We start from the raw sequence: 17,604 nt of genomic DNA, 5'->3' as shown, positions 1-17,604 counted from the left end.
TCAGTTGATCAAACAGAATTTAGTTTTGGATAAAATGTTTTTGCAAGTTTTCTAAGAGTGTCTAACAATTATAAAGCTGTTGTTTGGTAATTACTAGTTTAACTTTAAAATCACCTTTTAATGAAATTTGACACATGCATAATGTTGAAACCATTTTTTTTTATTAATCTAACTTTTTTCTAAGAGATGTTTATATCCACATAACATTGTACTTTTAATTTATAACTTGGCATCTAGAAGTGAAAATCAAATAGTCCGCATATCATGACGGATCACTAGACTTTGTAAAGTCAACAGTGAAAAGTCCACCGGTTTACTGATATCCCCCAGTCATCATTTAGTGTGTACTTTTATTTTTCCCCTTAAGTAGCTTTTGAATCTAATGAGCGTTAATGATCTAATTAATCAAATCATCAAGAGATGTGATCTGTGTGTTTGTATGTAGAGTTCAGAGGCTGCGTGGCGAGTCTTATGAGTTTGATAAAGTCATTAAATATCACTAATCTCACAGCAGTAAGCATCTCTAAAGTCTGCCAATGTGCTGTATTTAAACAATAAGTTGAAATTCAAATTATAAAGTGAAAAATTACTTTTATGATAATTTCGTATAATAATAAATAATTGTGTTTTTGTAGATGCTAGTGCTTAACTGATATTTGGTACAGCTGAACTATTTGTATGGTTAACTTTCTTCTGCAGAAGCTTTTGTTAAATCAGTATTTGTAAATAATAGGGATGGCTAACTATACACTCAGATAAATCAACCTAGCAAAATAGTGAGGTTGACTAGTTATACACTCAGATGAATGTCTTTGGCCAAAAAACTCAAGCGTCATGCCACAATCTGCTGCATCATCAAAGTGCACAGTTTTGTCGTTTTTTAAACGCAACCGAGCATATTATTTTAACTTCTCTTTAAAAAAAAACAAAAATAAATACATTTTTGAACATACCTTGTAAATTAAAGAATGAAAAAGATTCTAAAGTGCAAACAGGTGCACAATTAGAAACATCTGATTGGCTGTTGATATGAACTTGTGACTATTTGAGTTAATAATTTATACTTTGGAAAAACAACATAAAAAATGCATTAAACAGTCCCATAGACATACATTATGTGCATTTTTATGTATTCAAGTTTTTATTAGTTTTATTTTTATTCATATTATTTCTTACAAACTTGGAAATGAGTTCTTTTTTTTAATGTAATTACTTCATTTAAAAGAACTTCTTTGCAGTAACCTAAGATGAAAGGTTTCTGCACACTGAGTTCGAAATTTTCATATGCGTTTTTCGTATTCATCATCCTAAAAATTCGTCACACACAGAAACCTTGCACACTGAGTCCATTGCGTATTTATTTATCCGTTGTGGAAAAATTCTCAAAACAGCACTAAATGGAGTCTTCAAGCAGTGAGGATTATTTTGTTGTCCTCTTGCTTCTTAAAAAATGAAAAAGAAAGGAAATATTCGGTCCATCTAATCCTGAGATATAGAGTTCTCCCTCCTTATCAAGGAGCAGGGGGATTATCCAGAGCGATTCAAAGTTTACTTCAGGATAACAGTGGCTCAGTTTGATGCTTTTGCTTGCGATACTAGAGCCACATATCATAAAGATGACCACCAATTTCTGTGAACTCAGTGTGCAAGGACCAATATACAGTGCTTTGTGCTGCGAGACGAGGGTGAACTTGACAATCGCCATACTGGATTTTGGCGTTCGCTTGTACGGTGGCTCTGAACTGTCAAAACACCTCTCAAAATGCTTGCTACGGATGTGAAAAACGGAAAAAATATATCTGAATTTTTTTTTTTGACAGACGAAAATTTTGGAAGCAGTGTGTAAATGTGATTGACATAATGTGAGGTCATATTTATTTTTTAACGTGCAAAAATTTTGGCCGGAATTTTCTGACTCCATGTGCAATGACCTTCAGTCTTGATCGTGAACATAAAGTTGATAGCTCATGTGTTAATACTCTGAACATGCAACCTTTCGGTTTTCAGCCCAGATCTTTAACCACTAGGCCACACCATATAATGCAGGATCCAAACCCTTTTTTTTTTTACATTTTCTGTATGATGTTTAAGTTCACCTTACAAACATGTCTTTCATGTGAACACGGCAATGGTCACCACTAGTAAACTAAGAATTCTGTATTTGCTGTACCACTCAGTCGTTGAGCTTTTTATATTTTTATGAGGTTTCCGCATTGTGATTTGAATGTCTATTTGCAGAACTGGCCGCCTTTGCTTTGTCTGAAATTATATTTTTATAGACATACTTGAATGTGATCCAATAAGCATGTTTGCCTTTCACAAAAGCATAAGGATTTTCCCAACTGAGAACACTTGATCCTGAGCTCTCTGTTTAGAACAGTGCAGGACGAGGGATTCCAGTTGAAGTTAGTTGGATAACTTTAACTTAGATTACAAAATCTACAAGTTGCATGTACAGTGGCTTGAATTGCATACCTGTCTGACAAGAAATTAGCTGTATTTGATCCCACTTTCTTTATTCTTGCCAAGTTGGACCATGTCCACCAAGAGCTAATGCTTTGAATTTCAAAGGATAAAGTCCTTTGTGTACACATTCAAGGTGTACAAAAAGGTCCAGTGAGTTGGCAAATATGTGGTTAAGTGTGATAGACAGAAACACAATGGCTAGAAGCAAAATATCATTGTCTAATTGAATAAGCCATTTGTGGGTGTCTGTATCTCAGTTGTTGAAGTGGTTACCAAGTTGACCTCTGGAGGAAATCGAGAGGGAAATTAAGCAACCAACAACATGATTGCTTTTCTCATGAACAAGAAAATATGCAGTTCTTAGTAAAACTGTGTTTTTCAATGCAAAGGTGAAGTTTGCACACTTGATCGTTGGTAGTTGCATTCGATCGACATCACAACAGCAAGCCAAAGATCATAGAATGGATGGTCTTTTCTTCCATTGTGCAATTGTAGATACTTCCTGTTTTCAAAGCACTTCCTTTTTTAAACAGAGAAACTTATTCATTTTCTCAATGTTAAAGTACTTTGTTGAGGAAACCAGTTTGAAAACAGTCTTTATTTGTTGAATACCATTGGTTGTTGCTAGATGCCCATTGATCATTAGGATTTTTGGTATCTGAATACTTGCAAGAGACTCTTGAGCTTCCATGATTTGGGAAATAATTTTTGTTACTGTTATCAACCAGTTTACGTTGTTGGCTTAGCATCCTGAATTTTTGGCCTCTATATACTTGAAAAAGGTCTGATACCAAAACTTTGAGACATTTGGGCATTTACTGCATAACTGCCCAGTTTGTATCACAACTTTTGATTAATGTGCCACTCACAGAGTGATTGAATCATGCGACTGATGAACTGGTCCCAAAAAACTTAGCTGGAATCATTGACCTTCCAACAAAGTTGATGTAACTTTACAGAGGAACAGCCTATATCTAAAAATATCATCTAACAAGACATTGAAACTTTACAATATAGTGCACTCTATATTAAGAAAACTCTTAAAGATACTGGGACCAAGTTTCTTAGAACTCTGTTGCAAGATGACTATAAAATATTGCAAGGAGGATTTCTATTTTATTTTATTTTTTAATAGGGGGCGGTTTGAGCTTGGTATTGCAATGATGCTGTCCAAGTTGAGTAACTGGGCAGGTCCCGTAAATTAACAAACATGTGACTCCTGTCATATAAGAGTCAACTGCATTAACTTTACCATAGTTTTGGTCTTCTTTTAGGTAAGGTCGAGTTATTTTGAGCTTGCGTTACCAGATTACTTTATTACTATTACTTTTTTTGGATTCCTTTTTATTCAAAAACTTTTATGATAGTAATGCTCATTATATCTGGCATATTATTGATTTGATTTACTTCTATGAAATGTTACAAATGTTTCTCACAATAAAGCAGTGTTTTTTTTGTTGTTGTTTTTTTAGAATATACATTCAGTCTTTTAAAACCATGTGTGATGGGGTTTGGTAAGGTCATGGTAGAACTTTTACATGTTTGATGCAATACCTTAACTTTGAGCATCATGCTATAAGGATGTTTCTCTTCAACAGGAACTGAATCAAGATAGCTAAAGGGTAAAGCGCTCCATATATCAAGAAGTTTTGCCACAAAACCTCCTATTGCCAAAGAGCTTAGATTAAAACACAATTTTTGCTTTCAGCGTAATAGTTATGGAAACACTTAGATGAATCAACAAAAGAAAGACTTGGAAAAAAGAGTGCAGGTGTCCTTGAATGTTCTAGTTAGAGGTCAAACCTCAACTCAACAGTTGAACAATTGTATTTTTTGCACAGACTACTGCACCAACACAAAGGTTGCTTCCTCAAAGTACTAGTTATTAGCAGTTTGCAGTTAGAAGGTTGTTTTTCTATTTAATGCATTTATTAATATTTGTTGATGTTACATAATAAAATACAGTTGTATATTCGTTATTAGTGTACCTTAACTAATGTTAATAATGTGTTTGATTTTAAATTGAATTCAATATGCAGTGTTTGTTGTTCAGTCAACTCTTGAACTGTAATCTTTGTATGGTGTTCAGTCAAATGAATGAAAGTTGAGCAAATCTACTGTTAAATCACATCCAATATTTTATGGTAATTTCCGGCATGAGTCTCTTATCTGTGTGTCCTTACGGTAGCAACTTTTTTTATCTGGTTGTTATCAGTCTTTGGATACGTGGGGGCTGTTATGTTGTAGTTTAAGTCCATTTACGCAATCAGTGCAGAAGCAAATTGTTTAATCACACTGCAAACTTTTATACGATTTGACTTGTGTAACGTGTAATTAGCGATGAACATATTATTTAACAGATGTTTCAAACTGTTTGCAGGTTATGCTGCCTATAAACTCCTGCTTGAGTCTCAGTGAGAAAGAGAAAGGCTAAAGCTTGTGCAGATCTGAGCGTTGTTGAGTGTCTCCTGTGCTGCTTCACCGCAGTGTCCTGACGTCAGCCATGAGCGACCCCGTGACTTCAGATGAACTCACCAATGATGTGGCTTCAGTCGGTCACAAAGTAAGTCAACTGCTTTATTGATTTAGAGAGTTGTGCAAATGTTCAAAGCTATTTAGCACAAACTGTGGGTTTTTATTTGTTTATTTCTAGTAGTTTTTATGTGGTAAAATAAACTAAAAATCAAGTATTTCAATCAAGGATTGTGGTAACTTTTTTTGTATTATGATCTGATGGTTATACTATAAGACCTACTATAAGCATTATAATTTCTATAAACTGCCAGTCAAAAATTTGAAAAGGACTTTTTAAATATTTTTGAAAGAGGTCTCTGCAAGGCTGCATTTATTTGATCAAAAATGCAGTAGAAAAACCAAACAGAGAGAAAAAATATATTATTGCTAAATATTATTACAATTTAAAACAAAACAATTTATTACAAATTTTTTTCAAATGCAATTCAAAGCTGCATTTTCAGCATCACTATTCCAGTCATAATTGCCATATCATTCTAATATGGTGATTTGAAAAATATGCTGATAAAACCAGTTGTTGCTGCTTAATATTTTTGTGTAAACTGATTATTTATTATACTATATATTGCAATATATTTTAATAAATATATTGTATATTAAAATAGCATACAGTTATTTTAAATTGTAATAAATGCAGTGTTGGTGAGCATAAGTAACTTTTTATTAAAAACATTTTAAATTATTGTAGTGTATATGATGTAATTTATAAATCAGTTCTATTTGTGTATTTTTCTTGCAACATGCTGAATGATTCCTGTGGGATTTACATGTTTCTCTAATAGTAATTGACCATTAAGGATACCAAAAAAACAAATCCAAAAAACTTGGTCAAACTATAGTACTAAGTCATGAATGTAAGTCATGAGTGCATGTTTTTTTAAACAGTTTGTATGAATTTAACCATGCCAAAGTAATTGCTAGAAATATAGTACTAAAATCATGAAATAAGTGCATTTTATATTGATGTTTTTATAAGGACTGCAAGATAGAGCTAACTCATCTGCACATACAGTAAGCAGATGCTAATAAATATACTATATATTTGTATTATTATAGAACCATGTCCAAAACACTTGGTCATACTATAGCACTCTTTTGTAAGTCCATGTTGCATGTTTAAATAAAAAAAAAATTCTTTACTAGGTTTCCATCAGTAGTGGCCTCAGTCATTACTTTTGTACCTGTCCTTTACATGTGAATGATATTTCATGTATTTTATTCTTTGAAAGGGTAAAGCATTTAAGATCCAGGCAGACATCCTAAACAAATCTCTGCATTGTAATTATTCATGTGGTCTTTAATGGCCCAGTATCACCAAAAGATACTATAAAACTCACTCGGGCAACTCGAGGGAAACTCAAAGACCTTCTCAGCCACAAAATTGATGTTTTTTTTCCTCCTGAAGCTGTTTGCAGAGATATGCGGCAACTTTCTGTGACTTGAATTGCATCCTCTCCAAACCCACACCCGGCGAGTCAGCATTCCCAGGGTTTTGCCTTTAAAGAGCTTTCTTTTGACACAAATGTAGTCTCTTCTTCTTCACTTGTTTGGGTCTGCAGTTTGAATAGTTGTCGGTGTCCTAGAACCATTTTTATTGACAAATAACATTTTTAAGTACCAAGCTCGAATGGATAACTGACATTGGCTGGCCTCTTAATGGCAGGCAACTGTTGATCCATAAGGTTAATGATCAACCCAACGACACGACTGCAGGTTTTGGGTGTGTGTATGTTGGGTGTGTTTGGGGGAAGACACTCAGCGATTGGAGTTCGAACGGCCTGGCATTGTGAAATGGGGCTATATCCTCTTCCTGCCGCGGTCATGTGACGACAGGTTGCGGAGGAGCGTACGGTTTCTGTTTGCTCATCTTTTAGATTTGCTTGGAAAACTATAGATTATTTTTCTTTTCATGAACAATGGATTTCCAGTACAAGGTAAAGGTCTGCATAGGTTTAAATTAGCTGTAGTATTAAATCTGTTACCTTGACCATCCTTATGGTTCACAATGAGGTATGTTGCATAATAGTCTCTGATAGCCCTCTGATATCAGCCACTGTTGATGTTTTTTAGCGATATTTCATGATCAGATCTTATAAATCAATGCTTGGCAAACAGTTTAAAAAGAAGGTTAATTTCGGAAGGCCGAGGGCTGGTGGATCTTGCCTCATCGGTCTGAGTAAATATTGAAAGGGAGTGTTTCTACAGGTTATCTAGGCTCACAAATATGATTAATATCATGCCAGGGTAATATTGCTATCTTAAGTGTTAAGCTTATGTTGTACAGTATTGCATTGTTTTATTAGAACTTAGAAGTCAGTGTCACAACTGTTTCAATTATAAATAACATATCTGAAATGTTTGTAAAATTAACAGCATTTTTTATTTAATTAAAAAATTTTATAATAATTTTAAATATTTTTATTAAATAAAAATGAAAAAAAATATCCATATTATTTTTATATTATAAAAATATTTTTAACAAGTCATATTATTTGCATATTAAATAATATGTATATTATTATATTTGTGAAACCGACGACTACATGCAAACATGAAGCAAAGATTAAATATTGAGTGAAATATTATTGTAAAAATAAATATATAAATATTAATTTTTTACCTACAAAATAAAGTTTGAGCCAAAATCAAAGTAACTTCAAAGTCTGTGAACAACCAAAAAATGTATAAGTTATTAAATTAATACAATTAAATAAATAAAATGAAATGGTTATTGACTATCTAACTAAGTTTGCATGCCTGTAACTCTAAAAGTTGTCAAGATATTTATATATCCTTCTAGGTTCTCATTCTCATTTCGTTTTGACCCCCCTCAACAAAATAGTGGATTACTCTGTAAATAAACATCTATGACATTGTCACTATTTATGTTTATCTAATAATTTGGTTGATTTGAGACGGAATGACCCTATCAACATTTGAATATCTCCTCCTGTCTTACTTCACCATTCAATATTTGCATTCTGATTTTGATTATTCTCTCTTGCATATAGAGGCTGAATTGTGATTAGTTTTTCTTTCTAGCATTTGCATAGCTGTCGGACCACTGCCTATATTGTTTCTTTTGAAGCGTATAGGTCTTCATAATAATACTCTTGCACTCTTAATATTATTTGATAGAAGCAAGAGTTGCATGAGCTCAGTAAGGCTATCTCTGCCCACAGCTCTCCGTAATCCCATGAGTCAGTGGGATTTCAGACACTTCACAGATCTGTGTGGCTAATCGCTCGCTGGCCGTGCGCTGAGACCAAGGGACTTTGCTTTGGCCAGTGGCTCTTCATGTGAACTGACACTAACGCTGCTAGGAAGCTGCTGCTGATATAAGCCACTGCTTCTCCTCAAAGAGTTTGGCTGGTCTGGAGTGGTCTTGTGGGACGTCAAACGCTTTACTTTGGGTTCAGCTTGCTGTCTTGTTGGCCTGAGCATTGTGGGTCACTGAATGTCGTATATACCTATTATTAGGCAAAGAGCCAAACCTCAGTGTGATTTCATTGTAGACAAAAGTATTTCATGTGGTTGGTATTGACCACAAGTCTTGTGCAAAACTTTGATTTGTAACTTTTTTTGTAACAAGATTGTTTAGTCAACAGGCGTGCTGCCATCATTTCTTGAATTTGCTCCCTTCATAACAGTGTTATTTTAGTATCATTGAGATAATATTATTTTGAATTTATTTCTTTATATATTTTGAATTTTTTTTTCTTTAAAATTTTAGTCATTTTCCTTTTTTTTTGTCATTTTCTTTAGCTTATATATGTGTGTGTGTGTGTGTGTGTGTGTGTGTGTATGTGTGTGTATATATATATATATTTATGTATGTATGTATGTATGTATATATATATATATATATATATATATATATATATATATATATATATATATATATATATATATATATATATATATATATATATATATATATATAATTTAAAGCTTTTTATACAATTCGCCTTCCCCCATGCCAGCTGATCAAAAAGATATAAATAATAATTAAATAAATAAATAAATAAATCAGAGAAAAATAATATATAATGTTTATAGTAGGGTTGCACTATTATGGCAAAAATCATAATTGTCAATTATTCCCTTGAAATTGTAATTGCAATTATTAATTACGATTATCACAATTTACATTGAGTGATGTTTATACCATTGTTTAATGCAACTGCATGCCGTATTTTTATATGAAAATAAACAAGCTGAAAACACTCTAACTGAAAAACTTTTAGTGCTTTTCTATAGTATTAATCCTCAAATGTCAACTATACATCAGATTGGTTTCTTCTTTAACTAATAAAAAAGTACAAATATGAATGGTTTTTATAATGGTTTTATAATTTTATAAAAGTGTGGCTGAGGAGATTGCAGTGTATTGTTCTGAACAATCGAAACCATGCACCTTTCTTCCAAATCGTGTTTGTTTTTAATCACTCTGCGGAGAAGGACTAACAGCAGGAACACAACGAGTTTGAGAACGGTGTTCTTTGTGAGCGATAACTGATTGTCAACAGCTCTAGCATCATGTAAGCATTATTTCTTGGTGCACATTGGTGGTTTAGACCCTATTATCATGTGCAGACTCTTAAGTTCTTGTTAGTTGGTTGGAACAGATCAGATCTGATGCTTTTCTCTGAAAACAGCTGTGCATATACATTTAAATCTCAGTCTTTGTGGTTTGAATATTGCTTTAAGTCATGACAATATCAGTTTAATTTTGATGTAATGTTCAGCCTTTAGTCACTAAAGCATGCATGTCATACAAAAAAACTGTTGTGGTACTTAATGTGCACCATGGTATACATGTATACAACATATGAATGCATTATCTGGCAGAAATTAATGTAGTGTGTGAGATGGTGCAGTACTGTCTGATGGCAGGGAAGATCTTCTTGTAAATACATTAGATGAAGGATTTTAAATAGAAAAGGTTCGTTGTGTCTGATATTTAGGGTCATTTCTTTTTGTGTAATGGTTATATAGCTTGTGGGAAATAAGTAGATTTTCAAGTAGAAGTCAATTTGTCATTTTATGAAACGGTTGCATTGAAAGAATTAAAGAGAATGTTTTATTCATTTGTTTGTTTGTGTATTTATTGAGCAAATGCGAGCTCTCCATTGAGGTGTAGCTAATGACATTGTTTTTGACTTGAGATTATTTGCTCGTGTCATTGCAATAAGCGCAGCAATGAGCTGTAAAGCCTCTAGTGTTTGCATTTGTTTGACATTTATGATTTCCATTTCATTTAGAAAGAGATTAACTACTGTAAAAATATATATGGGGAACACTGGGAACTCTGACAGGGATCATTACAATCAGTCACTGTCTCGTTTCGAAGGCTGCACCCTGTGAAAGTCACAATTGTCAGCCACGTACATCATTGAGGATGACTCGTTTCAGAAAAAAGTAACCATTATAAAATTGACTGTTATTGTTTATGAGGTGTAGATTATTGTCATTTCTTTCTGATTTTGGAATTTAGTAGTTACTGATCTGAAATGTGACCCTGGAGCACAAAAGCAGTCTTAAGTCGCTGGGGTATATTTGTAGCAATAGCCAAAAATACATTGTATGGGTCAAAATTATTGATTTTTCTTTTATGCCAAAAATCATTAGGATATTAAGTAAAGATCATGTTCCATCAAGATATTTTGTAAATTTCCAACGTAAATATATCAAAACTTAATTTTTGATTAGTAATATGCATTGCTAAGGACTTCATTTGGACAACTTTAAAGGTGATTTTCTCAATATTTAGATTTTTTTGCACCCTCAGATTCCAGAATTTCAAATAGTTGTATCTCGGCCAAATATTGTCCTTTCCGAACAAATTGCTTATTTATTCAGCTTTCATGTGATCTATAAATCCCAATTTCGAAGAATTGACCCTTATAACTGTTTTTTTGGTCCAGTGTCACAAATGAGACGACCTCTGATGTATTCAGCCAGGAAATACAGCAGCCTTCAAAATGCTTTTGACCGTGACTCCCTCTAGTGATCGTTTAAGGATGCTGTTAACAGTGGCTTGATTTTTCACTCACTTGACTGTCACTTGTTCTATCAGAAACTTGACCATCAGAATTTTTATTTATTTGTATTTTTTTATTATTTTTTTTATTTGTTTGGATGTTATTTTGAACTCATTGTCCTCATCTTATGTGTTCCCCCTCCAGCCCGAGTGTGTCCGAGTGCCACAGAGGGAGGAAGAGGAGGAAGGTGACCTGAATAAAGCATTAGGTGTTCAACGCTTCCAGCAGATCCTGAGCCCCACTCCCAGAGTTCACAGCAAGCAGCACCGCACCTACAGTGAGGAAGACTTTGAATGTAAGTTTGCATCCCCTGTAATTAATATTTTATTTTATTTTAAATATTTAATATTATTTATTAAATGATTTTTTTTTTTCACATTTTAGTTTTTTTATCTTATACTTTAATTTTTTATTTTGCATTAAAAAAAAAAAACATTTTTTTTTTCGGACAACTTTGAAAATGTTTATACACACACACACACACACACACACATATTCACACATAATTTTAAATATATATAAAACAACACAATTAAAGCAAATCTAATATTATAATAAAAATAATATACATTAAAATAATATATATTATAATTAAATTAAATATATTTCCTATTTTTTCTGTTTTTTTTATGTCTGTATAGTTTTTATTATTTTTTTTATTACCTCTAGTTTATTTAGGTTTAGTTATAAAAGTACTACGTTAAACTAAACGAAAATAGAAATTTTGCCTTGGCAACTAGCTGAAATATATATATATATTTTTTAATAAAAATAAGTTGTTTTTATTTTATTTATTTTATTTTATATTTTTTTATTTTTTTTTATTTTTTTTATTTTAGTAAACTATTATTTTATTTCAAGTAATAAAAATGTTTTATTATGGTTTTAGTTTTAGTTAAATATATTAACCCTGGGAGGATCCAGCAATAGTACAAAAGTAACATTCAATCATAATTGCAATTGTACAAATAAAAACTTCATCTTATAGTAGCACGTTACAAGATGTTTCAATTTATACCTTGATTACACCATTTAAAAAAATAATTAGATTAAAAAAAAATAAAAAATAATCTAGATCCCTGATAAATGTTGAAAGCTAAAAATGTGAAAATGCAGAACTGAAACTCTTCTCCAGATCACCGTCACTCGTCCCATCACATCCACCACCCTCTGTCCAAACTCCCAGGAGACAGCAGGAGGAAGAGCGGGAGGAAGAGGAGACAGAGCAGCAGTAAGGACCTCAGAGTGTGTTCTAGCCCCAGCTGTGATTTATCCATCGAGGAGGGTGAAGATGAGGAGGAGGTGAAAGATGAAGAAGCTACGGAGGGCCAGAGCGCCACCCCAGCACCTACAAAACACAGTGTTCAGGTAACCTCAATGTCTGAAGTTCAGCATTAAATTGAATGGTTTCATTTGTTAAAATATAAAAAATCTCAAAATAAATACAACAACCCTTTTTTAATAATACAATCTCAAGTTCTAAGTGCTTGTTCACTGTTTTTGAATTCCTAGCTATAAAAGATTTGGGTTATTTTAATCATTTTATCTCTTGTCCAGTTCTTCTTGTCAGATGACGAGCCTCATGTATCCACACCCGAGACTTCAGAACCTATTCCTGCCAGAGAAATCCTGACCGTCCCCTCGTCTGCTGTGTGTGCAGAGCCTCAGGACAGCACACCCACTGAGTGAGTCCATCTGCTGCGGTGCTTTAGCTTTGTCATATATGCAAAATATGCTGAAAGATTATGTTATTATATAATTACTTGAAGGCAAAGCTTTGACACATCGCACACCTACATAGTTCACAATCACAGTTCATATTTAGTACAGTTATTTGTTACTACAGTAAAAGTAAAAAATAGGGTTACTGGAAATCCTATATTAATGTATTTTTACTATATGTATAATGTGTGATAATTTAAGTATATGATAACTACATCTACATTAAAACATCTCACAAAAGCTGTCAGGAACATGTCCAGGTTTAGATTTTACACCAAAAATCCAAATAAAATAAAAGAGAAATTATAGTTTTGTTTTTGGTTAATCAGTGTTATTTTAGTATCATTGAAATACTGTTATATCCTTTTTTTTAATATTTTGAATTAGTTCTTAGTTTTGTATTTTCTGTTTTAATATTAGTTTTAGTTAAAGTTTTAATAATTTTGTTCGGTTTTTGGATTTTTTTTTTTATTTAGTTATACTTTTTTTTTTATCTGTCTGTATCATTTTTATTAATTTTTATTTCAGTTTTAGTGTTTTAGTACTTTAAGTCAGACTAAATAAAATTGAGAAATGGCAACTAACTGAAATAAAACAAGTTTTATTTACATGTATATTTATATATTATTTATTTATATTTTTTCTTATTTTCTTCTTCTTATTATTAATAATATTATTATTGTTATAATAGTTTTAGTTAACTATAATATCTCTATAATATCTTTTGTGCTTTAGGACCAAAGTTAAAAGTTAAATATTAAATATACAAAGTTTATATATTTTGTTAAATATTTTGTTGACAATTATGGATATTTTCCCCTAAATTGCCATTAATTTAATGCAAAAAAAAAAAAAGATTCAGGTTCCCAATGCATAAACCTGGAACTATGAAACATTTTTATTATGATTTCCAGCTCATTAGTATGATAATAATATTAAAAAGTCATGGAAATTTCTATAGTGAATTATTTTTTGGTTAAATTAAACTCAGCAATTAAATATGTAATCAGCTAGAAATTGTTCCTTAAGCATGCAATATCTATAAAATGGTATTTATACATTATGAAAAAAAAAGGTAACTCACGCACATGCATTTCAGTAATGAGAATATGGCTGTAATTTGTTCTTAATTGTCATGAAAAATACATAATACTGCAATAATAAAAAAAAATCTTAATGTCAAACAAACCTTCATCATCTTCATCAACCATTTTTTTCATCAATAATTTTGTTAAAAAATACCTGGACACGTTTTTGTGTAAAACTTTGTAATTTTGTGGAAAACTGCTTCACCACCGAAAGAAAAAAAAAAAAATTCAAGGGAAGTTCTCAGAGTGTTGCATAGTTTCTTAGTCTTCATTTTGGAGTTTTGTTGGAGTATTCACTCATTTGAAGTGGTAGACATTGCAGGTTTCGTATCCTGACCCGTAAAGCGTCCGCCTCTCTGGTCTTGGTTTACTGTAAATCGTATCATCAGATGTGCACAGCACACCCTGTTCGTTACCTAGAACCAGTTATTTCAGATAGCAGCGGGGTATCAGCCGCTCTCCAGACCTTCATCTCTACTGTCTACATCACTCACCCGTTACTACTAGCAACCGCACTTTGCTTTTATAAAGCGCTCTCCACCTTTCCTTTCTGCTTTCTCATATTTTTAAATGCAGGGGTGTCTTTACAAGCATCGGGATTCATTGTCAGATCATTTCAGCAGGTTGTTTTCTTCTGTTCTTCATTAAAGTTAACACTAATAGGGATTTGGGGGTTTTTTGGTCTAAGAGGAAGCTTTCAGAAAAGTTTAAACTAAAGGTAAGTGCTTATGAAAATGTATCTGTTGATAAAGTAAATGCAAAATCAATGAAAAAAAATTTAAACAATTAAAAATTATATATATCTGAAGGGAATATTCAGACTTTCTGAGATGTAAGCTTTTTATGTCAGAATTTAAAAAAAATTAGAGCATAATTTTAGTAACATCTTTTTTTTTTTTATGTGGACTGACAAAATGTATTATTTCCTCTATTTTATTAAGCTAACACTTCAAAAATAGTAACTCTTTTATTCTTTTTGTTGACTCTTCATGAAGTTTTGCTTGTTTATAATGCTTATGTTTATGCTTTTGTGTGATGAGTCTTTTGTAGGCAAACTGATTTAATGAAATGCTTTATTCATTTGCTGAAAGCTTTTCAATCTAATGAACCTCACTTTATTTACGACAGTAAAAAATAATGTAAACAGCATGACATTTTTTGTTTACTATCATTAACTCCGTATAATAGGTTTTGCATTATTACCGTGTTAATAAAGGTCTTTGTTAGCTTTGTAGAACAGTAAAACACTAACACTTCAAAAATAGTAAGTCTTTTATTCTTTTTGTTGATTTTCCGTAAAGTTTTGCTTGTTTATAATGCTTTTGTATTAGTGGTTTAATGAAATGTAGTTGACAAGGTCTCATTTTGTCTGTTGTAGGCCATCTGACCCTGTTCCTCCGACCCCTAGCGCCACTGAACCCAGCTCTCTGCCTCGTGTGTCGAGTCGCAGCTACGACCTTCAGGAGAGACGTCGCACGGGCAACATGACGGGGGCCGAGCAGGCCAAATACCAGCGGATCCCCACTGATGAGTTTGAGGCACAGACCCTGGCCTCGGCCGACCTGGACGGCATTAAAAGTGAGTTTTTAATGCACATTCCTAATAGAATTCAGCTTTGCATCACAGGAATAAATTATGTTTTAAAATGTATTCAAATAGAAAACTGTTAGTTCATAATGTTATTGTTTTTACTGTATGTTTTATCAAATAAATGCAACCTTAGTAAGCATAAGAAACTTATTTTAAAAACATTTTAAACCTTTTTAAACAGTGATGTTTTTTGGTAGTTCTTGTTTTGACGAATATATTAGCAAATAAAGCACAAATCCATGACCTGATCTGTCAGAGTCAGTCAGAGTTTCCACTAGTTTCAAGGTCTCTCAGGAGATTTGTACCAAGCATCCTGCTACGCTTCACAGCAAGAGTCTTTTGTGGCCCAGCGGGACAAACCTTTATCAGACTTCAGCTGTATATCAGCGGTTCCTGTAATAAACCCCATCAGCGTTCTTCGTCTTGCTATACAGGCCATTAATTAGTCTGGGAAAAGGCCCATCTGCTGGCATATGCTCGAGGACAGGACTTACACGGTTACGGTCTACCGTTTCTTTTGACCTGTGTATGTTAGAACATCAGTTCATAGACCGAAACAGTTAATCAACAGTAAGTTAAACTCTGCTTGACTTTTTCATCACCAGTGATTTCTGGCACTGTCAGCTCTCATCTGTCCTTGGAAATCATTTAGAGTGTGAACGCCTTTTTTTGATAATGTAAAGGTGAATTTCAGCTCGCCCTAGCTATGTGGGAAAAAGGCTTTGGACTCACACCATTACATAAAATCCACCCTAAACCCACACCAGACCATCAAACCCACAATAACCCCCTCAACTACCCTTTATACACTGAAAAACTTAGGCAACCACACCATCCTGTAATTTCATCCTGATCCTGAACAAAGTCGATGACCTCCCTCTCAACCCTGCCAATGAGATTTTACCTAGTGAATGTTGTCATTTGATTGATTTGAGTTGCATCCTGGGAGAAATATATCTTGAATGAAAATCTGAAAAATACTTTATAGTACAGTGCAGTGTTTTGAATTTCTTTAATGTGGTAAATAATCAGTTAAAGGTTATTTTAAGTCCTTCACTTACATTTCCATTCTACAGTTTGGGGTTAGTAGTTTTTAATGCTTTTATTTAGCAAGTATGCATTAAATTGCTAAAAAATGACAGTAGAGATATTTATAGTGTTACAAAAGATTGCTTTTTCGAATAAATGCTGTTCTTTGCCTTTAAGAGCATAAGAGACTTCTTTTAAAAACATAAAAATATTAAACGGCAAACTGTAGCCTTTTAATTAAATAATATACATGCTTTTATTGGTCCATTCTTCCAGGCCATCGTTTTGAAGATGTTCCTGGAGTACGTCGACACCTGGTCAGGAAAAGCATGAAGGGTCAGGTGGTGCACATCAGCAAAGACCACAAAGAACCCAGCACACGCAGTCGCAAGCTGGACCGGACGCCACATGAGGTCAGACACCTGTTCACAGATACTAGTTTCTTGGTTTCTCTAGCTTGGTTACCAGTTAATGTCAGTAATTTGGTTGAAGCTAGTATATTAACCCCAAGGTTCATGGAAAAACAGAAAAAATAAATGGAAATAAAAATGTTAAACCTATTAAAAAAATTGTTTATAAAAAAAAAAAAATATATATATATATATATATATATATATATATATATGTGTATATATATATGTATATGTATATATATGTAAAAAAAATATATACATAGTTTTTTTTTATTATAAATGTATTTTTCTTTTATATATTATCTATATATATATATATATATATATATATATAGCTATATATATATATATATATATATTATATATAATAATATTGTTGTGTATATATATATTATAATATATATATATATATATATATCTATATATATATATATGTGTATATATGTGTGTGTATATTGTGTGTATGTATGTATGTGTGTGTATGTGTGTATATATATATATATATATATATATATATATATATGTATATATATATATATATATTATGTATATATATATTATATAAAAAATAGCATCAATAAAATAAGAGCTCTTTAAAAATTCAGTCCTTATCCAGTAATCATAAACATCTGGATCAATGAAAAGTCTTGGATATTAATTTATCAAACTGTGGGAACCAATAAGTTGACATAAATGCTTGTTTAAGGTGTAACCAAA

General features: G+C 32.3%; 1 protein-coding gene across 3 annotated transcripts in view; it reads left to right on the top strand.

Annotated features, from left to right (window-relative positions):
• The window catches only part of LOC109065781 (anion exchange protein 2-like), a 43,480-nt gene that overhangs the window by 14,638 nt on the left and 11,238 nt on the right, over positions 1–17,604 (top strand). For 2 of the 3 annotated variants that reach the window (XM_042714619.1, XM_042714620.1), the window contains 6 exons: positions 4,847–5,029; positions 11,190–11,340; positions 12,181–12,413; positions 12,603–12,730; positions 15,234–15,433; positions 16,751–16,887. In XM_042714619.1, the coding sequence (XP_042570553.1) occupies positions 4,970–5,029; positions 11,190–11,340; positions 12,181–12,413; positions 12,603–12,730; positions 15,234–15,433; positions 16,751–16,887 (909 nt within the window). In that variant the 5' untranslated portion in view covers positions 4,847–4,969. Of the gene's footprint in view, positions 1–4,846; positions 5,030–6,826; positions 6,936–11,189; positions 11,341–12,180; positions 12,414–12,602; positions 12,731–15,233; positions 15,434–16,750; positions 16,888–17,604 lie in introns of those variants that run through there. The other variant, XM_042714621.1, reaches the window with a different exon arrangement.

This window comes from Cyprinus carpio, chromosome A24 (genome assembly GCF_018340385.1).
Source record: "Cyprinus carpio isolate SPL01 chromosome A24, ASM1834038v1, whole genome shotgun sequence".
Classification (NCBI taxonomy): domain Eukaryota; kingdom Metazoa; phylum Chordata; class Actinopteri; order Cypriniformes; family Cyprinidae; genus Cyprinus; species Cyprinus carpio.
Note: the sequence above shows the minus strand (reverse complement) of the source record. Positions and strands in the feature narration are given on the sequence as shown.